At 37.3% G+C, this 27,247-nt stretch overlaps 1 protein-coding gene across 2 annotated transcripts in view; it reads right to left on the bottom strand.

Annotated features, from left to right (window-relative positions):
• The window catches only part of ELOVL7 (ELOVL fatty acid elongase 7), a 38,883-nt gene that overhangs the window by 3,727 nt on the left and 7,909 nt on the right, over positions 1–27,247 (bottom strand). Inside the window, exons 2-6 of one of the 2 annotated variants that reach the window (XM_006148341.3) lie at positions 20,647–20,837; positions 15,818–15,898; positions 14,907–14,963; positions 12,671–12,776; positions 1,929–2,065 (exon numbers count right to left, since the gene is read on the bottom strand). In XM_006148341.3, coding sequence (XP_006148403.1) covers positions 1,929–2,065; positions 12,671–12,776; positions 14,907–14,963; positions 15,818–15,898; positions 20,647–20,837 — 572 coding nt within the window. The remainder of the gene's footprint in view (positions 1–1,928; positions 2,066–12,670; positions 12,777–14,906; positions 14,964–15,817; positions 15,899–20,646; positions 20,838–27,247) is intronic. The other variant, XM_014587753.2, reaches the window with a different exon arrangement.

The following is a 27,247-nucleotide window of genomic DNA, read 5'->3' as shown; positions in this document are numbered from 1 at the left end:
TCCCTCTCTGTTTCTCTTTGACAAGCTCACACACCCTATAGCAAAAAACAAACAATCAAACAAACAAGAAATCTAAAAAATACATCAAAACAAACTTGTATACCTAGTAATTAAAATAATGTAAAAAGGTATACACATACATGCGTAAGAGAGAAAAATTACAATATTGGGTTGTTGGAAAAGTTATGATGCATTAATATATCATGACTTTTCCAACAACCCAATACATGAGAACAAAATAAAAATATCAGCACTGACTATTCTTGGTTGGTGAAATTATGTTTGTTTTGCTTTCTCATTGCTTGAGTGTTCTAGTTTCTCTGCTATAAGCATATATTACTTTATTATGAGAAAAAATTTAATAAAACACTAGTAAATATTTCCATGGCTTCATAATATTACAAAGTATAAATTAATTTATTTCACCATTTTCTAAAGGCTGATCATTTAAACTGTCACCAATTTCAGACAGAAATAACTGTAAAGACACACTCTGATCTCAATTTAGGATTCTCATACACTCAAATATGATCCTCTGGTCTGGGAGAAGAGATTTTATATGAATGTGCCAACTTTTATTTAACACAGTTCAGAATTTTTAATAAAAATTAAGCCCTGGGACCAGACAGTGGTGTAACAGAAAAACATAACACTCTGTGAGGTAATCCTACATGGGAAGGTTCCCAGTTCAAGTTCAGAGACCTCCGTGGGTAAGCTGGGCAGCCATGTATCCATGATCCAGGGCTTCCTGATGGCTGAGGGTGGATCACAGCATCAAGACCTTGTGAGGGTGCTTTCTTGCTCTCTGTCTGTGTCTCTCTCTCACACACATTATGGAAATAAATAAGCCTAAAAAAAATTAAGCTTTAGCATAAGAACTATACCCAAGTCCATACTTTTTCTTCTCTTTATCGGCAGAATATAACCCTAATCTGTTAATCACTGCAAATCTGGACATACGAGAATGGCAAAACTGTCTTTTCAATAAAAGTCAAAATTTAAACAAATCATCTCAAACCCAGTTATCCTTTTAAAAAAATTAAATACCATATACTTTTAGGATCAAGCCTTGGAAGGCATTACTAGTTCTAAATGAATGCCTCTGCTCTTTTGAACAGTATTCTCTTGAGGGCAATAATACATACATGTTGGTCTAACATTCTACACCTCTAATTCTCACAATACTCTTTAAACATGTTTTTTCTGAATTCATGATAGAGCATGTTCACACACACACACACACACACACACACACGGAGTACCCTCCACATGGTCTGCAATTCCCTTCCTCTAATCCTCCAGCTTTTCAGATCTTGGGCATTCATACATGTGCCCAATATGTTTCAGGCCATGTGAGCCAAGGATTTAAACCACGATCACCATGTGGCCTGTAGCACTGCAGTTTGACATATGACTGCCTGAACTGACATATCTGGGCTTGATTCTCACAACACTTATTGTTAACTGGAAGTAAGACAGACTCATCAACGTTAGGACTAGTTAGATAGGCATGTAGGAAGACTCATCATTTCCTCAAAATTATATTCCCTCAAGTCATTTAGCTCTAAGACATGAAATTTCAAGCGTTCAGTAATGCCTAATGATGCCTAAGTTTCATATAACTTTGGGATTGTTTTGTTCATAAATATATCTGTTTTGCGTAAATGTATGAAACAATATAGAGACAGTATATAGATATACATATTGGTTTAACTGTCTTCAACTCTTGGTTACAAATAGATTTTGGTTTCAACAAAGTTCCTGGCACAGAAAGAGTGGAAAGATGGCATGGCATGTAGGGGCCAGTTACTATAGTCCTATTGTTTGGAGAACTTTGCTCTTTATTTCACTAGTATCCTAATTCACAGTGAAGACAAGTGACTCCATTTTAGTTTCACATCTGATACAAAAGAAAATGAATTACTCACAAGCTGTAATGATGTCAAATACTTTTTCCACCACAGATACTTCTGGTAGGCTGGTCCCAATGCACACAGTCCATAGTAGGAATACATAACTACATGGACAGCTGTATTTAGAAAGGCATGGAATGTTCCCAAGCCACCTGGAAAAGAAGATGATTGTCACGTGGGCATTGCTCCTTAAAATGAGACAGATTTTTATCTGAACTGATAGTTTAGTATAATTATTTCTTGAGTCTTACTAGGAAGAAAAACATTCATGGGCCAGCTCTATGGTCTGGTGGTTAAGGTGGCTGGATCCCATATGGATGACTGCATAGTTCTAGTCCTGGACCCACCGGCTTGAGAAACATACTGGGCATGTGTGTGTGTCTGCCCAAAATCCCAAAAGGAGGGAGAAAAGGAGAAAGGGTTGAGGTGTGATCATTCCTCATGGGGGATACTTTCTCCTCTCCCTCTCTCTCTCTCTGTCTCCGTCTCTCTCTGGTGAGTACACAGCACATGTGCCCTCTAGCACAAATAAATAAATAAATAGAAAGACATTTATAAAACATCAATCCTATTAAAATGCTATCAAATTAAAGGAAGCTGGATAATGCATTTAGTGGAATGTTAGATACAGATCTTAAAAAATAAATTACTATGGTTTTATTTATTTTGTTACATCTTAATCTTAAGATCAGTCTTATAATTTTGGTTTACTCTGACAAACTGAGTTAACTTTTAAATATATCACCAAATAATAGAAATTACACAATCCTATTAAAATGCTATCAAATTAAAGGAAGCTGGATAATGCATTTAGTGGAATGTTAGATACAGATCTTAAAAAATAAATTACTATGGTTTTATTTATTTTGTTACATCTTAATCTTAAGATCAGTCTTATAATTTTGGTTTACTCTGACAAACTGAGTTAACTTTTAAATATATCACCAAATAATAGAAATTACATTTAGTTTTCAAATTAATTTTATATCTATATATAAAATGCAAAGTACGGTAATTTAATGTGTACAAGGTGATTATTTTTTACACGTGTCTCCCCATACAACCACTCCACAGATCAAGATAGAACATTTCCACCAACCCATAAAATTCCCATATGCCTTTCCATGAATGAACCTCAACAAAGGTAACCTTTATTCTGACTTCTACCAACCACTATTTTTTTTTGTTATTAAACTTCATGTAAATGGAATTAAACAGGATGAACCCTTTCATACCTGCTTTTTTTCTTTATTTCTTCTTTATTTTTTAATTTTTTTTAGACTTTTGCCATAGGGTGCATGTACTAGCTAAAAGGTGAGAGGAAATGTGAGAAATCACCCCTTGAGGGGGGATGGCCAGACAGCAATCCTTTCTCCTCCATTTCTCTGGGATTTTAGGCACGTATACATATGTGCCCAGTGTGATTTTAAAGTTGCCAGGCCTAGGACTTGAATGGCGATCAGTCATATGGGAGTCCAGCACCCTAACCATCATGCCACCTGGTAGCACCATGCCTGCTTTTTTTCAGTCAACATAATATTTTCAAGATTCATTCATGTTGGTGCACATATTTGCAGTATGTCTTTTTTAAAATTTTTTTTAAGTGAGAAATCATCTCGGGGTGGGGGGGATGGACACACTGCAATTCGTTTTCCTCTGTTCTTGTCTTGGGATTTCAGGCACATGCATATGCTCCCAGAGTGAGTTTTAAGCTGCTGGGTCCAGGACTCAAACTGTGGTCGACTACATGGGAATCTGGTGATATAACCATTAGGCCAGCTGCTGGTCCATCACAGTAAGTCTTTTCACTACTATGGGATCTGAAACCATATGACTGCATAACTATTTATTCTCCTGTTGGACAACATCTGGGTTGTTTCCAATTTGGGTTATTCTGAATAAAGCTATTAAGAATGATTTTGTTCAGGACCAGCAGATGGCCTAATGGTTATGTCACTGGACTCCCATCAAGGTTTGAGTTAAGGACCTGGTAGCTTGAAACTCACACCAAGTGCTTATTCATGCATGCCCAAAATCTCAAGAGGAGAATGGAGGGGAAGGGATTGTGATGTGGCCATGCCCCCAGGGGGATGATTTCTCACTTTTTGTCTGTCTCTCCAGCAAGCACATGTACTCTAGAGCAAAAATATCTCTCTCTCTCAAAGAAAAAAAAATGTTTTGGTTCATGTCAAATGTGTGGAATAGAATTTTTTTTCCCACTCTCAATCATTTTCACTAAATAGTTAATTAGTAAAACCACTGGCTTTCACTAGTAAACTAAGCATATTGGCTTTATTTAATTAGTATATTTCTGAAATAAACATCTTTTGATTATTAACCCATCTTTGTTTATTGATTCCATTCGATGCTACCTTCCTGTCATGATTTTCCTCTTTTAATTTTACCACATCTCCTTCTGATCACCTTCGATTTAGAATAAAAGCAAAGAATGCTTGGGACATAAGAAAAGGTCATGTTAGCTGCCTTTAGCTAGACCAGTAATACAGTGGAACGGGTAACAGGGTGTCTAGTTAATAGTGGGAAAAACTCAAACCACGAACTCTTCCCTTGGAGTCTCTTTCCTAAGATGCACAATCTAGAAGAATCTTACTTTTAATGTACAGCCTGACTTAATAATGTTGATCTGGAATTTAAACTTTTTCCCAGAATATTCTAATTGAAGTATTCTTTAATTCCAGAAATAAAGCGCAATCTCATAAATTTAGACTAATTATGCTAGGACTGAATTTATAAACATTGTGAGTTATAAAACGTTTAAAAGAAAATACAAATTTGTTACTACTAATATACTCTTTTATGGAACAATGTCACAAATTAGGATAGACTCTTTCATGCCTACTTTCTTTTCGTTTTCTTTTTCTTTCTTTCCTTTCCTTTTCTTTTTCTTTTTTTTTTTTAAGTTTTTTTTTTTTTTTTTTTTTTTGCCATAGGGAGATAAGAAACCATAAGAAACAAACTATTGGGACCGGCAGATGGCTAGATGGTTACCTCACTGGACTCCCACATAGTTGACTGTGATTTGAGTCCTGATCTGGTGGCTTAAAACTCATGCCAGGCACACGTGTGTGTGTGTGTGCCCAAATTCCAGAGAGGGGAATGGAGAAGGGATTGCGGAGTGGCCATCCCCCCAAGGGGTGATTTCTCACCTTCTGTTTCTCTCTCTCTATGGCAAGCGCATATGCCCTATAGCAAAAATCTCTCTCAAAAAAGAAACAGAAACAAACTACTTTTTAATAATTATTCATAATTGCACTAATTCCAGATATTTCTAGATATCACCATCATTAAAGTACTCCCTTAAAATAACCCATTTTAAATAATTATTTTTAAGTTAAATATTCTCCCATAGCCTCAATAATGCTGTACTGTGCTTCATAAACTTTCTCCTCCTGACTAGAATAAATTATCCTTTAGAGATAATCCTTCAGTTTATCACAACTTCCAAGTAAGAAGGAACTGAATTAATGAAGTTTATTAACAATCTTCCAGTTTATATTGGGTCATCAGGAAAGTCATGATGTAGTCTTCCATGTTTTTCTAGGCAAAAATGTGCCATGACCTTCCTAATTATCCAATAATACAGTCATGAACTGAATAATGATGCTTCAGTGAATGATGGACCACATATACAATGGTGAGCCCGTAAGATTATACCAGGCTATCTCACAGAGCCCAGGTGTGTGGCAGACTACTCCATCTAGGTTCATGTAGGTGCACTCTACGATGTTCACAGAACGATAAAATCCCGACAACAAACTTTTTGAAATTAAGTAACACGTAACTGTATTTACCATTGTATTAGTTTTCTTTCCCAAAAGAACTGCGAATAAACAAATTATTGTGGTATGAAAACACCTTTTCTAGAGTAATTTAAACATAGAATAATTGTCTACTTTTGACAGTTTAAGGGTCAAGTTGCTTAACAGGCTTAAGCCAAATACCTTTCAAGTCCACTCTCAAGTCCACTTGTGTTTCATAATAATATTCCCAGGGGAAATCTATTTCACCCAATGCAAACTGTATCAGAGCCTTTCTAACTAAGACTTCTCTCCCGTTATTTGACAGAAGAATGTCTATTTTCCAATTGGATACTTTCACCCTTTAATTTTTTAAAAAGAATTATATATTTAATTTTATTTATTATTATTCACTTTTTTTTTAAATGGCAGAGGGCACAGAAAGAGAAAGGATGCCCCAAGAAGGCACAGTCACACTGCAATCCTTTTTTCTCCATTTCTCCATTTTGTCAGGATTTGTGGCATGCATGCACTTGCACTCAGTGTGTTTCTAAAGCTGCAGGGCCAGGACTCAAATCCCAGTCAGCCATATAGGATCTGACATTCCATGTACAGCACTTAACCACCGTGCTGTGGGGCCAGCTCAGACAGTTGAACCATTTAAATGTCCTAAAATGAAGATCCTATAGGCAGAAAGTGAATATGCCACTAGTGTAGCTATGAGTGTTTAAGTAAGATTTACTGATCGAAATATGCCAACAAATATAATTAGCTTATTTCCTCTAGTATAATTATTTTCTAATAAGTCATTTTAATAAGTTCATAGAAAAGTCACATTTCAGTTAGTAATGCTTTATATATCTTCTTTAGAAGGCATCTCTAATATTTTCTAAGCTTGCTTTCTTCTTTATAATAGGTCTGAAAAGCAAACATCTCAGAATGAATTACCATCAGTGCCATCGCATTTCATACCTTTGGTTTGAAAAGAATAAAGCAATCACCTTAGTAATTAGTACAGTTCTCCATATCTTTAGAAGGGGCATATGCAAAATTAATATAAACACCTGCCATAGAAATATTTTAACCATAGTCAAAAGAAAAGTTGGATTGCTATTATATTATCTCAGAGAGAAGTACAAAAGGCAAACAGGAAATTAAATACTAGATAGAGATCAGCTGTGCTCAAGTTTTTGCAAAGGACCATTTAAACTGGACAGTGCTGTTTTAGGAATGGAAGTCAGTGCCAAACCACATTCCTGGAAATAGCTCTTATTGCCATGCTTGTCACTGAATAGGTACCAGGTATGCTATCCAAGTGTTTACTAGAATTCTATACCTACGACTAACAAAAACGCTAACCCATAGAACATAGGAAAGAGACAAAAACATGGTCTACTATTTACGTTTTGTAAAGAAGAAGGGGGGTTAAAATGTGTACAAAGAACCCATTATAAAATGATGTTCATAAACATGGTGACATTTACATATCAAGGCATGCAGAGTGTTCAAAGAGTTCATAGAAATTACATATAATTAAAAAAATGATGCGCAGATTTCAAACTCATACTTTAATTCCATTTTCTAAAATCTTTTGAAATACCTTTGTCCTTTGTATCATATGCTTAAATTTTCATTATTGAAAAGTATTGCTCACTTTTGAAATGAAAGATAGACTATCAGTGAACTCAAAGTTAGAACCCAGAAAAATGGTTAATTTTATCCTTTAAATAATATTTTTGCCATTATAAACCTGTCAGATACACAATACAGAAAAATCGGAAGATATAGAAAAGGAGAGAAAAGGAGAAAGGAAAACACTTTTTTGTTTCAATGTTTCCAAATTACCTTTGTTCATACTGTTAATTATTGCCTTCTAATCTTTTTTCTATTTCTATTTATTTTCAGTCTTGTGATACAGTATACTATATTACCAGGTATAGTGTTCTGGTTTCTTCAGTGAAACCAGAATACATAAATGATAAAAGTATAAAAGCATCTTCTCTTTCCTCTTATTTTTAATTTCTAGAGAGCATATACACTCAACAGAGTGGAAGAAAGAGGAAGCACGAGAGAGAAAGCAACTCCCAGTGGGGGTGGGGTCATGCCACAATCCCTTCTCTACTTATCCATCTTGTTGGTATTTCAGGCATTCATGCACACATCTGGCATATTTTTTAAGCTACAGGTGCCAGGATTTGAATTGTGCTTGGTCATGTACAATCTGGCTCCCTTAACTATTACTATGGGGCCAGCCTATAAAAGCATCTTTTCTATCAATAGCATACTTCAAAAATAAAAAAGTCACCTCATGGGCCAACAGGTGGCATGGCAATTAAAGTGCTGGATCCCACATGGTCTATTGCTCAGTCTAAGTTCTGGACCCAGTGGCTTGAGAGACATGCCAGGCACATGCGCATGCATGCCCAGAATCCCAAGAGAAGATTGGAGGAGAAGGGACTGTGGTATCGTCATTCCTCCTGGGGGGTGAATTCTCACTCTCTCTTTACAACTGCTTGCAGGTGCACATGCCCTATAACAAAACTAAACCAAACAAACAAAAACATTCCAAGTAAGTGTGATCAAAGTCACAGAACACAGGTCTGGAGATTGTATAAGTTTGGGCAGGATTTAGATCTTTTTTAAAAAAATTATTTAATTTTGGGAACCAGCAGTTAGCGTAATGCCTATGTCGCTGGACTCCCACGTAGTCGACCGCGGTTCGTGTCCCGGACCCGGTGGCTTAAAACTCACGCCGGGCGCGTGTGCGTGCGTGCCCAAGATCCCGAGAGGAGAATGGAGGAGACTTTCCCTCTCTGTCCTGGCACGCACAGCGCCCTATAGCAAAAACAAAACAAAACAGAAAGTCATCTCTTTCTGATCATTTAGGAGTCAAATTGCTTAGCAGAGAAGCTGAGCTAATCTCAATTGCATTTGCATTTTGTGTATATATATATACACAAAAAAATCATAGCTAGTCTACTTGTGGATGTCTGGACAATTCCCGATTTTTGGTCAACACAAATAAGTTGTCAAGGTATATCACTACAGAAAGAATTGAAAGGCACAACATGCATTTTAGAGAAACAAAAACAGAAAGTAAGAATAAGTAAAATAATGGAGATTAAATAACATAGTTACCTTTCATCTGAGAAATGGACTGGCAGACCCTTGTTACAAAGTGAGTTAAAAATTTGTATCAACATATATAATTTAAAAAGGAGCTACATTTACTTCAAAAAGTTCCTCAACAGAAAAATGCCATTTGTGGGCAAGGTTCTGGAAAATTCAGTGTCTGTGGCCATAGTAGGCCTAGCCCTCTGCCTATATTGACAGCCCTTGTGGTTCCTCTAGGTTCTGACATCTTCCTGCCCCCGGTTTATCCATGTTCTCTCTGGCTCTGAGATATGCAGACCCTTCCATGCCTAGAGGGTCTAGATTTCAAATAAGAGCCCTCAATTATAGAACTTTTCTTTCAGTCTAGAGTCAGAATGCCCAACAAAAGTGAGACACTCAGACATGTTGGAGCACTGTTTAATTTGGTCTTCTGGTCTATTTGAAGACTTAAATTTAAGAAAGTAAAAGAAACAAATTCCCCAACCAAACTTTGCTAAGATAAGAATATGTCTTGGGGATATAAGTTATTTAAAACTTTATGACTGGATAAAATTACTTCCTGTTTTCTCTAATCCTAGACGTTTTGAAGCATAAAACCCAAAGGAAACAAAAGAGTCTGGTTGCCAACCTTTTGTTTAAAATTATTTTTTACCTAAAAAACACTTTCAAAACATCCTTAATATAGTAGGTTGCTTTGGGATGTTGGGATAACTGCAATTTGATACATTTTTTTCCTTTTTCCATTTATTTATTTATACATTTTTCTACAAACATTTACTTTACATATCAAAAAATTTTTGCTCAGACACCATAGTTCTTGGGACCAGCAGTTAATGTAATGGCTATGTCGCTGGACTCCCACGTAGTCGACCGCGGTTCACGTCCCAGACCCGGTGGCTTAAAACTCACGCCGGGCACGTGTGCGTGCGTGCCCAAGATCCCAAGAGGAGAATGGAGGAGAAGGGATTGCTGCGTGGCCATCCCCCCTGGGGGGTGATTTCTCGCTTTCTATCTCTCTGTCTCTCTCTGTCTGCCTGGCGAGCACACGTGCCCTATAGCAAAAAAAAAACCTCTCCAAAAAAAAAAAAAATTTTTTTGCTCATACACCATAGTTCTTGACAGTTAACTTTCAAAATTTCATAATATTTAATATTTTTAATGCATTTTTTTTTAATTTCAAGAAAAACAGTTTTAGAGGTTTTCTTTTTCTGAAACATTTTTAAAAATCAATTAATTTACATTCATTCCCTAAGCATTGTTACAACATACAAAATGTGATTTCCCATCCAGAATATACTGCATAGTGGCTTAATCATGCATGTTATCATCAATAATTTTCCATTTCTAGTTTCACATAAATATATGAAATATATACATATATATTTCAAATATATATATATATATATATATATATATATATATATATATATATATATATTTGAAATATATATGTATATATTTCATATATTTATGTGAAACTAGAAATGGAAAATTATTGATGATAACATGCATGATTAAGCCACTATGCAGTATATTCTGGATGGGAAATCACATTTTGTATGTTGTAACAATGCTTAGGGAATGAATGTAAATTAATTGATTTTTAAAAATGTTTCAGAAAAAGAAAACCTCTAAAACTGTTTTTCTTGAAATTAAAAAAAAATGCATTAAAAATATTAAATATTATGAAATTTTGAAAGTTAACTGTCAAGAACTATGGTGTATGAGCAAAAAAATTTTTTTTTTTTTTGGAGAGGTTTTTTTTTTGCCAGACTTGTTCTTATGATTAAGTCAGCCATTTTCTTAGTTTTTGAACTCTTATTTCTGTGTGTCTGTATTTAATTTTCCTAATATAGCATTCCCTTGAGAACTACTTGGAGATCTGTTCTGGTGCTGGCAAATTCTTTCAGGTTTTGTTTAATGGAGAAGGTTCTTGTCTTTTCTTCCCATCTGAAGGATAATCTTGCTGGGTACAGTATTCTTGGTTGAAATTGTTTTTCCCTTAACCCTTTGAATATATTTTCCCATTCTTTCCTCGCTTGCATTGTTTCCCATGAGAGGTCTGCTGTTAGTCTAATGGGATATTCTTTGTAGGTAACTTGCCATTTTTTTTTTCCTTGCCAATCTTTTATTTTTTTTTTTGAGAGGTTTTTTTTTTTTTCTATAGGGCGCGTGCGCTTGCCAGACAGACAGAGAGAGACAGAGAGATAGAAAGCGAGAAATCACCCCCCAGGGGGGATGGCCACACCGCAATCCCTTCTCCTCCATTCTCCTCTCGGGATTTTGGGCACGCACGCACACGTGCCCGACATGAGTTTAAGCCACCGGGTCCAGGACACGAACCGTGGTCGACTACGTGGGAGTCCAGCGACATAGCCATTACACTAACTGCTGGTTCCTTTTCTTGCCAATCTTAGTATCTTGCCTTTGTCTGTGGTTTTGGTCAATCTGGCTGTACTGTGTCTGGGAGAAGATCTTCCGGGGTTGATTCTACTTGGGGTCCTTTGTATTTCTTGGACCTGGATCTTTGAGTGCCTCTCTAGGTTTGGAAAGTTTTCTTGCAGGATTCATGGACTAGATTATCAATGCCCTTATGAGTCTCTTCGCCTTCTGGGATACCAATTATCTGAATGTTTGGAGGTTTGATGGTATCTAGTATTTCGCGTATATTGTCTTCATTTTGGGGGGCAATTTTCTCAGTCTTCATGGTGGATTTTTCTAGGCCAGCAATTTTCTCTTCTATGCCTGAGATTCTATTTTCTCTATGATCTAGTCTGCTTTTAATACTTTCAAGGGAGATTTTGACTTCCTGTATTATAGCCTTCATCTCTAACAGGTACCTTTGATTCTTTTTAAAAGAGTGTAATTCCTCTTTTAGATCTTGCAAGAATTTTCTCACCTCCTGGAACTCGTCATCTTTTTCCTTTCTCTTCTGCAATTCATTGTCTCTCTTCTCTTCCACCTCTGTTAGCTTCACCATTACAAATATTCTAAATTTTTTATCAGACATTTCCATGATTCCCATTGAAATTTTTATGGATGAAGAGGAGTTATTCTTTTCCCTTGGAGGAAAGGTATTTTCTTGCTCTCCCATACTTCTTATGACCCTGTGGTGATTTCTAATCATCTGATGGATGATATGTTTCTTCCTAAACTTATAAGTTCAATATGAGCTTTCAGGAGCATACAGAAAGAGGTGGTCTGGAATCTCTTTGCTGTTCTGTTTTGATCCCTTTGCACAGCAGATTCAGTAGATATTGAGGAATATGTTAACCCTAATAGTATTTGGATGTTTGCATGTAGTTTCCTTAGATCTGTCTAGAAACACAGTGAATGGAGATTGAGAAGCAGAGAGATGAGATAAAAGAAAAAGAAAAGGAAACAGAGAGAGAGAAACAACAACAAAGAAACAGAGAAAAAAAGAAAATAAAAAACAACTAAAAATTATTATTTTTTAAAAAAGCAAAAAAACAGAAAACCACATAGCTTTTCTCAGGAGCCATTGGAGGAATCTTCTTCTGAAGGCCTGCTTCTTGCCTCTTTACTCGAGTTTGTGGGCTGGAGGCTGAATTTTCAGTAGAAAATCTTCATTTCTCTTTTTTCTGAAATCACTAGTTCTCAGGAGCCATGGAGGAATTTTCTTCTGAAGGCTTGCCCCTTGCCTCCTCGATATATTTTTAAAACACCAACAGCCTTAGCTAGTCAGGACCAACTACATGTGATCTGGAGTATACAGGAAGGTCTCAGGATGTGAACCTGGGCCCTTTTCATATGGCTTCTGCATCACAGAGCATTGCATCGCCACCACAGCTGGTCTAAGAATAAAATTTTCATCACAGAAATGTTACCACTTATAACATATGACCCCAACTTTCCCTTGACTACCTGCAGCAAATTTGACTCCAAACCACCAGGTCCAGGGCATGATTGTATGGTGGAAGACATGAAGGAAAGTCACTTGGCTATTTTTCTTACGTAGAACAAAAAAGATCTGAAAAATTTAAAGAAAAGCAAGTTTATTTAAAATTATACAATAATTTACTCAATATTACAAAAATATTGGCCAAGTGTCCATGATTTCACACCATAATTTGCATCAAGGGGTTGCCTTATAGAATGTTTAAGAAGCAGCTGATTTCCCAAAGGACAGATCAAAAACTAACTATTAGCATGGAGAAGCTTAGATAAGATGCTTAGGAATAAAATAACTGATTAAAAGGTAAAAAATGTTACATATATTTTAAAAATATATAAAGAAGGTAGCCAAAAATTATTAAAAGAAAATGCTATTTTGTAAAATAAATAAACAAATTCTAGTAAATTTTTAAGCATATGGGAAAGCAAAAACATCTTAATACTTTTTTTAAATTGGCCAGAGAGTGGGTGTATCAGAGAGAGACAGACAAAGAAAAGGATGGGGGAAATGAGAAAGTATCCCTCATAGGGGACAGTCATGCCACAATCCTTCCTCTTTCACCTCTCTCTCTTTTCGGGACTTTGGGCACCCATGCACACATGCCTTGGCATGTTTTTTTCAAGCTGCTGGGCTTGGATCCTGAACTGCACAGCCAGCCATGTGGGATCCAGCCACCTTAACCACCATGCCATGGGCTGGCCCCATTCTTATGACTGAAATTATTCTACATTGCTTTCCAACATGTCCTACCAATTTGGATAAGGGATTAGACAAACTGAGAGAGGACCTGCAATAAATTAAGTAAGCAAATTATTGTTTAAAAAATTAAGAAGGCAATATTTGAAGAGTCAATTTGACAAATAAGATAGAAGAGAAAGCAAAGCTACATAGAGAAAATGAGAACAATGAAGTCACCATTCAGATTGAATGTGCTCAATGCTTTACAGAAACTCTGCAAAGAGAAGAGTAGAATTTTGTGGGTGGGGTTGAGATGGTCAAAAAATATCCCAAAGCAAAATTTAGAATATCAGTGCTGAGTTAGACTTTTAAAAATGGAACTAAAGAGAATAGTAGAAAGAAAAGTATTAATAAAAGTATTTGAGAAATGCATTTTTGGAAAGGAGAGAAACAGCAACAGTTTCCTTACAGGCACTGGAACTGAGAACACGCAAAGCAGAAACAATAAAGCCAAATACATTTGTATATGCACATGGAAGGTGGCAGCATGGTGCTGCATGTGGATATATTCCAGAGACAACACACTTAGCAGTCTCAGAGCCAGTTATTTTTCCAAATTTCTAAAATATGTATGCCACCAAGGTGTACTATCAGTTTTCCCGATCTGCTATGGAAACAAAGGCTCATGGCTTTCTCCTCTCATCAGAGGCCCCAAATTCAAGTTATATGCTTTAGCCAGGACCTAGTAAGCCAAGTTCTGAGTTGATCCTCACACAGTCTAAAGTAAGAAGACATGGGGCCCAGTAAGAACATACTTTAAAAAGGCAGCTGGAGGGGACCAGCAGGTGGCTACAGCGCTGGACTCCCATGTAGTTGACGGTGGTTTGAGTTCCATACCCTGTGGCTTAAACTCATGCTGGGCACGTGTGCATGTGCATTCTCCAAAAGGAGAATGGAGGAGAAGGGATTGTGATGTGGTCATCCCCCCTGGGGAGTGATTTCTTACTTTCTGTCTCTCTGTCTTTCTGATGAGTGCATGTGCCCTATAGCAAAAACTTCTCAAAAAAAAAAAAAGAAAGAAAGAAAGAAAGAAGACAAGAAAGGCAGCTGGAGTAAATTTGGTGTTCCCAAAATTACTGGTATGCCAGGGGCAACTTATTATTCTAGTTGAACATCTCTTAAAGGCATAAGGATGACATGGTACTTCGGTATAAAGAACCAAAGGTAAGATGTTCTCTGATCTTTGGTGAAAAACAACTGTCTTCCATCTACTTAAAGATGCAGTTTTGTAGTACATGTGACAAGAGCATAGTAATCTTGATCAGTTGGTAGCTCTATAAAGAACCTTCTAGAATTTGTGAAACACTGAACACATGAGCTTATCCTATCTAGTTTCTAAAACTGTTGATAATAAAAGATAAAAAAGATAGTAGTAGGTCAGCTAGAGGAAGAGAGATAAAGTTATCACACAACTGAACGATAGCAGTTTATTGCTTCCATTTTCCAAATGTGGGACTACATACTCACAGTATCTAGCAGCTCAATAAATTTGGAGAAGTAATAAAGCCAGCAGGTACGTGCCATCTGCAGAAACACACATAGATAAGAATTAATTTTATTTTTTACATGGAAAAAAGTTATTTTTAAAAATTTTAGTAAAATACATAAAATGAAATTTGCCATTTTGACTATTTTAAGCACATTCACATTGTTCTGCAACCAACGCCACCATCCATCCACAGAAATGTTTTCAACTTATGAAACTGAAAGTCCATATTCATTAAACAATAATTTCTCTCCCTGCAGGCCCAGATACCATTTTGCTTTCTGGCTCTCTGAATCTGACTACTCCAAGTACCTCATAAAAGCCAAATCATGCAGTATGTTTCTTTTTGTGACTGGCTTACCTCCCTTAGCATAATGTCCTCAAAGTTTACCAATGTTGTAGTATGGGAAAGAATCCCTTTCCTTTCACAGGCTGATAATATTCCATTCTATGTATACCACACCTTGTTTATCCATGCATCAATCCATGGACAACTCCTTTTGGCTACCAAGAATAATGCTGCTATGGGCAGGAATGTACAAATAGCTCTTTAGGTCCCTGCTTTCCATTTTTTCAGATACATATATCTATATCCAGAAGTAGAACTGCTGGATCTTATGGTAATTCTATTTTTAATTTTTTGACTAAGTATGAGTTTATTTTTAAATACAATAAACTCAAAAAGAAAAACACCAATTTTCCATTTTACAGAAAACTACACACCTGACTTTCTTTGACTATTTTCTTGAAATTATTGACTTTCTTTCCCTGAAGGTCTATAATCTGATAGAGACATTTACTCATTCTGAGTTCATATCCAATGCAGCAAACAGAGTGTAAAAAGTTTTAACACTGATTTTGAGTTGCAAGCTTTTTTTAAGGAGAAACTTACCCTTAAAGCTGTGGGTGACTGTGAGTAGTCAACAATTTCACATTGAAATGAATAACCTGTACCCCAGCCAGACATCACAAACTGCAAGAGATCACATGCATATTAAAGAAGAGAGCTCAACAGCTACAACAAAGGGAGTTTTGACTGTGACTATTCAATACATTATCAGCTGAGTCAGCCAATAGTGCAAAGGAAAAGGCATTGAGAACAATTATAGACCAAGAATACAATTGATATCAAAGCTTGATATCCTGAACTTCAAAACCTCAAACTCATATACTAATTATATAACCTTGTGTTTTGACTAAAATGCCTGTTTCTTGGGATGATCATTCTAATACAATGAAAAATAGGACATTGAGAGACCCTCAACAGGGTCTTATCACACTATACTCCCTTCTCCTAGTTCTCCAGCTAGTCAGTCTATCTGCTTCAAGGTAAGTCAGAATATAAACCTGTGATCAGCCATGTGGCTTCCCACTGCAGTTCAGAACTGCTACCAACTGCACCACTGGGGCTGGGCCAGGATTTCCAAATTTTTTGACACCAAAATTAACTTGCATTTGAATTCCATTTTGCCACAAACCTTCAGAAGTCCTCACATGCGAGTGTATGTATTTGTATACTCTTAAAAGGAATAGCCCGGCCCAGACAGAGGCATGGTGGTTAAAGTGGTTGGATCCCACATGACCAACCGTAGTACCCGGCAGCTTGAATGACATGCCTGGGCACATGTACATGTGTGCCTAAGATCCAAAAGGGAAAAAGAAGGAGAAGGGATTATGGTATGACCATCCCCATAGGGGAGGGGTTCTCATTTGCCTTTAAAGACTGACCACATGTAAGACCTAGATATGAGTTTGGCTTTGAATTTATAACACAAGAAAGAGAAAAATACTTTTATTAACAAGAGCGCAATCTGGCAGACCTTAATTCCAATACACCCACAAAGTGACCTTATATGAGTGGAGAAAAGAAAAAGTCTATTGTTGATAAGTCTGAACTGTAATTCAAAGATTATATTGAGATTCTTTCAGTCTGATGGTGAGGTTTTCTCTTTTTTTAAAGAATTATTTTATTAAACTTAATTTTATCTATCTATCTTAATTTGATCAGAGAGGGATAGAGTGAGAGAGAGAAAGTGAGAGAGAGAAAGTGAGAGAGCAAGCCACCAGGTCTGGGACTCTAACCATGGCTCTGCCATAGAAAGTCCAGCACCTTATCCACTGCATCACTACCTGGCCCTGTCTGTCTCTGATGAGTACACATGCCCTATAGAAAATTAAACAATAATGATTTAATGATTAATTTAAAAATTAAATACTTAAAATTAAAACATCCTTTTCTGACACTAGCTCCTAGTTTGACTTGTAAGATAATTTAATCACACCAGAAACTTGATATGTTATGAGATATTGAAAACTAAAACTGAGAAAAGTACAAAATAAACATGTCATAAATGGGAATAAAACCAGTCAATAGATTTTCCCAGTGGAACAAGAGAATGTGCCACAGAAACAGCTAATTCTGTTTTACAAAATCCTACCCTGTCTGTGTTGTGTCCTCATCCTCTCTTGTGCTCAGACTCATTTCTGACTGACTCTAGTAAGTCAGAGTCACACTCTAAGCACGGGAGCTATTTACGTAAAAGATGACTAATTCTCTGCCTTACCCTTCCTTAAACAAGATGCTCTGTTGAATAGAAGACACTATGTGACTTGGCCTTCTGTTGAGTCTTGACTGATCTCTCTTTGCTAGTATTTCACTGATGTCAATAACTAGCACATTCAGACAATCACTAGACATAAGGCATCTGAGTTCCTTTAGTCTGATGTGCTTCTACCTTGTCCAGTTTTGGCTTAACTTCCCTTGGGCAGGTGTTTACTCTAAGACCAAACGAAATCATGCTGCACACAATAAACCATGTGTTTGGCTGTTCCATCGGCAGATGGCATACCTGCTCGGTTACTCAAAGTCTTTGTTTAAATGGAGAGTAAAACTTACATTTCCTGATATGAAGCTTAAAAACATCCCAACAGCCCATGGAGCCTTTGACATTTATGTCTACATTCAGGCTAGCAATAAGAAAAAATGATAATTTATAGTTGGCAGGTAATAAACCTTGAAACTGACATGTAACTACCTCAATTATTTGTAATAAATGGGAGATATAACTCTGAAATTTGGATCATTTCAAACCTTCTTTTATATTGTAGTTTATGATGTAGGAATTGAAACTGACTGGTTATAATTAAATTCATCCCAAGTCTAAGAAATGTATTTGGAGACTCACAATTACTGACACAATCAGACACAACTGAAAAATACCAGACATGAAGGGATCTGCTGAGAACTGACAAATCATTTGGTTCAATTCTGACTTTATTAAAGGGGAGACAGGGGGCTTGATGATAGCAGAGCAGTAGAATGCAAATTAATCCCACGTGAGTAGGTTTCTGGTTTATGTCTGGAGACCTCTCTGGGTACACTGGCCACGTGTGTCTGTGCCCATGATCTGAGGCTGTGGTGGCAGGATCCTGTTGAGGGTGCTTTTTCTCTCACTTTCTGTCTCTGTCACTTATAGAAGAAATAAATAAGTAAACTTTTTTTAAAAAATGAAACAACTGGGCCAGTAGGTGGCATGGCGGGTGGGGCACTGTATCTCACATGGCTGACTCCACAGGTCAAGTCTTAGACCCAGTGGCTCAAGAAACACACTAGGTGTGTGTGGGTACATTCCTCTTTAGAGGAGAATGGAGGAGAGGGTATTACAGTGTGGCCACCCCTACTGGAGGCTGATTTCTGACTTTCCCCTCTCTCTCTTTCTGTGGTGAGCACATGTACCTGATAGCAAAAAACTAAACAAAAGAGAAAGAGAGATAACTAAGGTCCAGAGAGGTCAAGTGCCTTGCTCAAAATCATGCAGTTACGGCCAGCCACAGTGCCATAGTTTTAATGCAACACTCCACAATGGAGAAGCTATATGGGAAGGTCCTGGGTTTGCAACCTGAGATCTCCCTGTACATGTCGAGTGTGTGTGCATGCCCATAATCCTGGCTGACCAAAGCTCATGGTGGATCATAGCATGAAGACCCTTTTGGGGATGCCTCTCTTCTTTATCTTTCTCTTGCCGAAGAAACAAATAAATAAACTTTAAAAAAAAGTCTGGCAGTTAATTAGTAGAACCAGATCTAATCAGTATCTGTCTCCTGGCTTCTAAATATGTTCTTAACATGGTACTGTAACATGCTATCTCCTATCTCTGAGAACATGCTAAGAGCAGTTTCTCTGTTCCCATCTCCATTACCCTTTCCCTTTCAGGTGCTTATACTCCAGAGTGTGATTAAGAATGGGCTGCCAGTTAATTTTGGAAAGAAATGGGAAGAAATGGGAGGCAGTAGAATTAATCCAGACTACAGGGGGGCTTGTGCTAAAGGCTTTTTTTTTTTGAGAGGTTTTTGCTATAGGACTTGTGCACTCACCAGAAAGACAGAGAGACAGAAAGTGAGAAATCACCCCCTAGGGGGGATGGCCACGCTGCAATCCCTTCTCCCCAATTCTCCTCTCAGGATCTTGGACAAGCATGCACACATGCCCGGCATGAGTTTATGCCACCAGGTCCAACACGTGAACTGCAGTCAACTACATGGGAGTCCAGCGAGGTAGCCATTACACCATCTGCTGATCCCTTGAAAATTTTTTTTTTAATTTTTTTAGGTTATTGCTATAGGGCTTGTGCGCTTACTGGAGACAGAGAGAGGGAAAGTGAGACATCAGCCCTCAGGGGGAAGAGCCATGCCACAGTCTCTTCTCCTCCATTCTCCTCTTGGGATTTTGGGCATGCACACACATGTACCCAGCACGATTTTCAAGCTTCTGAGTCCAGGACTTGAATCACAATTGGGCATGTGGGAATGCAGCACCTTGACCTCCATGCCACCTGCTGGCCCAAACCAGAGTATATTTAAGGTAATCTCATCAGAAGGATGTGCAGCAGAAATAAGGTTGGGAGGATGCATTTGGAGAGACAATAGTGTCAAGAGAGTCCAGTGGGCAATGCTGAGTCCTTGTGAGACCCAGTTATGACTAAGTATACCTGTGCTATAAAATAAGTAGAAAAAAAAAATGAGGATAAGGAATCCAGCCAGAGTTAGAAAAGAAACAAAGAATCCCAGAAAAGCAGATACACGAAGGTGGCTAAAATGTGATAAGAGCAGAAGGGGAGAGTGATAATTCAGGAACCTGCATTTGAGTCCTGGAAGATTCTGATCTCTGTTGGTGACAATTAAGTGACAGGCTCCCTCATCTACTGATTTGTATGAGTCTATGTCCCTTCCCAAATCTCAAACATTCTAAATCAAAGTAGTCCACCATTGTCATCTTGTCAGAGATGCAGACACCAGAAGTTCTCAGTATGATGATGATGACTCATTAGAGAGTCAGAACAAACTATGATGTCAGATGAACATGGATTTAGATATCAGTCCTCCACTTAAAAGCTATGTTACCTTGAGAAAGTTAATTTCTCCAAGTATGTGTTTCCTAAAACCTAACATTTATGGACTCACTCAATCATCCATTAAGGGTAACTATGTGCAAATCTGTAGACTAGATGTTCATTTTTCTCACTACTGATCCTGAAATCTTCTAAGGAGTTTATTGTTTGGTCTATACATAATTTTTTGAGAAATATCTGCTCTGGTGAGCTCAGTTTGTCAAATTCCTTAATTTTCAAAGGGTTACCAGAGAGTTATAACAGAAAACATAATGACAGGTAAACAGGAAGACTCAGGGAAATTTTTCCCATTAGGAATACTGAAGACACTTGCCTCGTAACACAGATACACAGAAAAGAGTACTATGAAAAAATTGTACGTTATCATCGCTTTCTTGAGTTCAAAGGGCTTTCGATTCTCCATGAGCTTTGGTCCCAGAGAAGTGACAAAATAGACATAGATTCCCAGGATGATGGTTTGTGGCAGAGGCGAGGACATGAGGAGCCAATCTTCAACTCTCGGATCTAAGAGAAAAACAACATGTAAGTGTGCGCACCCACTTGGCCAAAAGCTAACCAACAGCAATCAACCTTGCTTTAATTGAAGACCTGGATCCTGATCTGATGGTGAACTATTTGGGAAATGATCACTAGTATCTATAGAAATGGTGAAGGGAAATCACCAGGGAGCATGAAGCACAGCTGGTCTAGAAACTGTCACACTCCCTTTGACCTCAAAGGACAAGCGCAGTGAAAAGAGACCTCCTTCCTTCTCTTCTGCTCTCTTCTGCCACAACAAGAAGATGGCAGTTGGAAATCTGCAAGAGAGCCCTCACTCGAACACAACCATGCTGGCACCCTGAATTCAGACTTACAGACTCCAGAACTGTGAGAAATAAGTTTCAGCTGTTTATAAGCCACTGAGTCTACAGTTATTTGTTACAGCAGCTCAAAGAGACTAAGACAAGCTGTGACTGTCAGCTAGGGGTTTTGGCCAGTACAAAACAATTCTGCAAGTAAGAAGCCAGAAGAACAGGTAACTCCATCCTCCGTCTGGGGTTCTCTACTGGCCAAACCCAACCAGAAATCAGAGGGCAGAGGAGGAAGACCAAGGACATAGGCTTCCCTAGTCATTCTCTAGGGCCAGTACAAGGTGCAAAGTGGATCTGGAAAAAAGAACACCCAGCAACATTCCACCATCCTTCTGTAACCCCTACTAACATTATGATTTTTTTCCATCCAGATACCTATTTACATATATAAATGTTTGTGTTTTCTGCTTGACTTTCTTTATTCCTAAGAAGTCTGTCACACTTCCACATATATACTATACCACAGAATCGGAATTGAAAAGGACCTTAGCATCATCTGAGTATCTAAAGTGTGGGTTCTAGGTGTCCAAAATGTGGGCTAACCAACCTGATATTTTGATTAAAAAAATAAAATGGGACCAGTAGGTGGCATGAAGGTTAAGGTAGCTAGATTCCATATGACCTACTGTGCAGTTAGAGTCTCAACCAGTGACTTGAAAAACATACTAGGTGTGTATGCTGCATGCCCAAAATCCCATGAGAAGAATGGAGAAGGGATTTCTTGTAGCCATCCACCAGAGGCTATTTTTCACTTTCTTTCTATGTATCTTTTTCTGGCAAGTGCACACATCCTATAGCAAAACTAGGAAGGAAGGAAGGAAGGAAGGAAGGAAGGAAGGAAGGAAGGAAGGAAGGAAGGAAGGAAGGAAGGAATTCTTCATAACTGTGTAAACACAAATGTACCTGTTTGCTGACAGTTCCAGGTCAGCAGAGTTGGATCAATTAAAAAAACTGCAGCTCAGGACGAAATGTTACTAATTCTATAATTTCAAGTTGCTTAAATATAATTGTATTAAAGCCAGAACATTCTGAAGGAAAATAAGTATGGACAAGTTTCCAGGTACATCTGACTTAAAATTGAATCTTGACTAACCTCAGGATGCTAAATACCATCACCTTTATCACCCAGAAAATAAAGAGTAGAGGATACAGCCCCGGCTCATTTACATGCCAAGGATGTGGTCATTTACAACATTAAGTGAGTACTCCTGCAAGTCTGACCACCCACCCAAATTTCCTCACGAGAACTCCATGATTGATGACTCACTTGGCCTCAAATATAGTGCGGGAGAACATACTTTTGACAGGTGGGTGTATACAACTTTAACTAATAAAGATGGTTTATTCTGCATTCAAATTGGCCTCCCTCAAAAAATACGGGCAGATGTCCCATATCAAAAATAAATAAAAGTCCAAGAGTCAACAGCTCTATGCGAGATCTTAGGGTATTTATAAATTTAATATATGATTAATGAAACCCCATCAACAGGCAGAGAAGAAAGAGATTATTCAATAAATGTTGACAGGAAAATTGACTACTTGGGAGAAAAATGAGTTTTCTCTTTACTTTATATCCTATGTAAGAATGTTCCAAACTATGCAATGAAAGCAATATATTTAAAACTTTCCATAAAAAGTGGGAGAGTGTTCCCTGAATGCAAACGTGTTGCTTTACTGCAGTATTTCTTAATGCTTCATGTTCTCTGTGAATTGCTGAGATGGAAACAGTGATAGGAAACATTCTTCAAACTTATTTGGCTACGGAACACTGATTTTATGTAGATTACCATTTAACATCCTATGGAACTAATACTCTGTGGAACAACAGTTTGGGAAATACAGCCATCAATAAAGTAAATTTATAAATTCAACCTTTAAAGATTAGGTAATGATAGAGGAGGATAAATAGATTATTTTCGGTTATAGTAAGGAAAAAGAAAATATAAAATTATGTACTTAGTTAAATGCAAAGTATAAATGATTGGTAGAGTTAAAAACACTGAGAGTTTTGGGTTTTTTTTTTTGTTTTTTTTTGTTTTTTTTTGTTTTTTTTTGTTTTTTTTTGTTTTTTTTTGTTTTTTTTTGTTTTTTTTTGTTTTTTTTTGTTTTTTTTTGTTTTTTTTTGTTTTTTTTTGTTTTTTTTTGTTTTTTTTTGTTTTTTTTTGTTTTTTTTTGTTTTTTTTTGTTTTTTTTTGTTTTTTTTTGTTTTTTTTTGTTTTTTTTTGTTTTTTTTTGTTTTTTTTTGTTTTTTTTTGTTTTTTTTTGTTTTTTTTTGTTATTTTTGATAGCTATAGTATCACTTAGACTGGGAACAAAAGATGAGGAACAAGACTGGTTGAGGAGGGCTAGCTTATGTTTCAGAACACCTTACATTTAGGATGCCTATAAAGGCATACAGAGACTCCCATAAGCAGCTGAATATATGAATCTAAAATTAGGAGAGCGATCTGGGCCAGAGATGTAAACCTGGTTAAATGATGGAAAAAAATCAAAGAGACTGACTTGACGAGAGTGGGTAGAGTCAAGAAAGTGTTAACATCAGACTCTGAAAACTCAAGATTCACAGAAATGGTAGAAGAGAGAACGATGAAGCGACTGAAAAGAATGGCTAGAGAGGCAGAAGGAAAGCCACAAAGGTGAGATACCTTGAAGCCAAGGAAAGAATGACTTTTTGGAAGGAGTCAAAGTATCAAATAATGGCAGAGAGGGAAAATTAAAATGTGGACAGAAAAATGCCACTCAATTTAACATGAGGAAGTCATTGAAGCTTTTGGCAAGAACAATTTTAACAAAATATGTACAAAATAGAAATTCAGCAAGTTTCCTGACATTGTTAATAACATGAAGTACTAAAATTTTGAAATGTTTTCATATGTTAAGATTTGTTGGGACATGCTTCATGGCCAGGTGGTTAAGGGAGCTGGATCCTATATGATCAATCACAGAGTTTGAATCCCAGATCAAGAAACTTGAAAAACACCTGGGTGCATATGTGTATGTCCAAAATCCCAACAGGATGGAGAAAGGAAGAAGAAGAGATTACAACATTACCACACCCCATTGTGAGTGCTTTCTCCCTTTCCTTCTCTGTCTCTGTCTCTGTCTCTCTCTCTCTCTCTCTGGTAAAGGCTCACAATCCCTGGCACATTAAAAAACATATATATAGGGACCAGGAGATGGAATAATGGTTATGCTGCTGGACTCCCATGTAGTTGACCACAGTTCAAGTCCCCAAACTGGCAGCTTAAAACTCACTCTGGGTGCGTGTGCATGCATGCCTAAAATTCCAAGAGGAGAATAGGGAAGGGATTGCAGTGTGGCCGTCCACCATGGGGGTGATTTCTTGCTTTCTGACTCTCTGTCTCTCTCTGTCTCTCTGGTGAGTGCACATGCCCTATAGCAAAAAATCCCTCTAAAATATATACATATACACATAGATGTATACATTCTATAATCTATATTATGTATATTATAATCATATAATAGTAAATATATATATATTATATTGGCATTGTTTAATAACATTAAGTAGCAAAATTTAGAAATGCTTTCTTATATTAAGATTTGATGGGGCATGCTTCCTGGCCTAATGGTTAAGGGAGCTGAATCCTATATGGCCAATCAATATATATATTCTTTTGACAATGGTAAACTTCCTAGGATATCTAATTGCCATGTGTAATTAAAATGGCCATAAGGAACCATTACTATGAGCCTGTATGTCAATATAAGCTATCACAGACTGGGGACAAAAGGATAGAATTAGAACTCAACAAACTTTGATAGATTTCTTCTATCAGTGAGTAATATAAACCTTAAATACTTGAGCATCATAAAACACAGTACTATGTCTCATTTTTTTTTTTTTTGAGAGAGATTTTCACTGTAGGGCGCGTGCGCTCGCCAGACAGACAGAGAGAGACATAGAGACAGAAAGCGAGAAATCACCCCCCAGGGGGGATGGTCACGCCGCAATCCCTTCTCCTCCACTCTCCTCTCGGGATCTTGGGCACGCACGCACACGCGCCCGGCGTGAGTTTTTTAAGCCACCGGGTCCGGGACACGAACCGTGGTCGACTACGTGGGAGTCCAGCGACATAGCCATTACGCTAACTGCTGGTTCCCTATGTCTCATTTTTAATCCTAATGAAATAAGGACTAATGAAGTCAATACCAAAAGAAAAACCTCTGCCAGAAGAAGACTCTTCCATTGCTGCTGAGAACTAGTGATTTCAGAGAGTAAGAGAAATGAATGATTTTCTACTGATAATTCACCCACAAGCCCCCAGTATTGAGTGGAGAGGCAAGGGACAGGACTTCAGAAGAAGATTCCTCTAATACTGCTGAGAACTAGTGGTTTCAGGGAATAAGAGAAATGAAGATTTTCTATTGATAATTCAGCCTCTAGCTCCTGGTCTCAAGTGGTAGGGCGCCTCTCTATCCTTCTCTCTGTCTCTTTCTGTCTGCCTTTCTCTGTCTTCTCTTTTTTTTTTTTTTGTAATTTTTCCTTTTTAAAATTTTACAAGGTAAAGTATTCTCTTGACTTTCAGATCCTCTTTTGTCTTGCTAAGAATCCCCTTTTCCCCCTCCCTTCTAGAAGAAGCAAGGGGCAGGCCTTCAGAAGACTCCTCCATTGCTGCTGAGAACTAGCAATTTTGCATGGTGTGCTCACGTGCTGCAGTTTTAATTTTTGCCTTTTTTTTTTTAAAAAAATAAATTGTTCGGTTGTTTTTTCTTTTTCTCTCTTCCTTTTCTTCTCTTTCCTCTCTGTTTTCTCATTCCTTTTTTTTTTTTTAACCTCATTACTTCGCTGCTCAATCTCCATTCACTGAGTGTCTAAACGGATCTAAGGGAACCATAGTCAAACATCCAAATACTATTAGGGTCAACACATTCCTCTATACCCACTGAATCTGCTGCACAAAGGGATTAAAAACAGAACAGCAAAGAGATTGCAGATCACCTCCTCCTGAACATCCCTGAATGCTCAGATTGAACTTCTAGAAATTAGGAAGACACGTATAACCCATCAGATGACTAGAAATCACCACAAAGGCATAAGAAATAAGAGAAACCAAGATAATACCTTCCCCCCAAGGGGAAAGAATAACTCCTCTTCATCCACAGACAATTCAATAGAAATCATGGAGATGTCTGATAAAGAATTTAGAAAATTCATAGTGACAAAGTTAACAAAGATGCAAGAGAAGAGAGACAATGAATTCCAGTAGATGCAGGAGAATAGAACCCAGGAGTTCCAAGAGATGAGGAAGATCTTGCATGATCTGAAAGAGAAAATACACATCATAAAAAAAGAGTCAAACAGAACTGTTAAAGATGAAAGCTGTAATACAGGAAATCAAAACCTCCTTTGAAAGTATTAAAAGCAGACTAGATCATACAGAAGATTGAATCTTAGATGAAGAAAACAGAATCACAGGCCTAATAAAATCCACCACGAAGACTGAGAAAATAGTCCAAGAAAATGAGAATAATATACAAGAAATACTAGATAACATCAACCATCCAAACATCGGGATAATTCGTATCCCAGAAGGTGAAGAGAGTAATAAGGGCATTGATAATCTATTCCATGAAATCCTGCAAGAAAACTTCTCAAACCTAGAGAGGAATTCAAAGATCCAGACCCAAGAAATACACAGGATCCCAAATAGAATCAACCCCAGAAGATCTTCTCCAAGATACATTATATCAGATTGACCAAAACCACAGAAAAAGGTTAAGTACTCAGACTGGCAAGAGAGAAACAACAAGTAACCTACAAAGGATATCTCGTCAGGCTAACAGCAGACCTCTCATCGGAAAGAATGCAAGCAAGGAAAGAACGGGAAAATACATTCAAAGTGTTGAGTGAAAAACAATTTCAACTAAGAATACTATACCTAGAAAGATTATCCTTATATGGAAGAGAAGACAACAGCATTCTCAGATAAACAAAACCTGAAAGAATTTGTGAACAGCAGACCAGTTTTCTAAGAAGTTCCAAAGGGAGTGTAATATCAGGAAAACTAAAGTCAGACACACAGCAATAAAAGTTTTTTT

The sequence above is a fragment of the Tupaia chinensis genome, unplaced genomic scaffold, assembly GCF_000334495.1.
Source record: "Tupaia chinensis unplaced genomic scaffold, TupChi_1.0 Scaffold000232_3, whole genome shotgun sequence".
In the NCBI taxonomy this organism is placed as follows: domain Eukaryota; kingdom Metazoa; phylum Chordata; class Mammalia; order Scandentia; family Tupaiidae; genus Tupaia; species Tupaia belangeri.
Note: the sequence above shows the minus strand (reverse complement) of the source record. Positions and strands in the feature narration are given on the sequence as shown.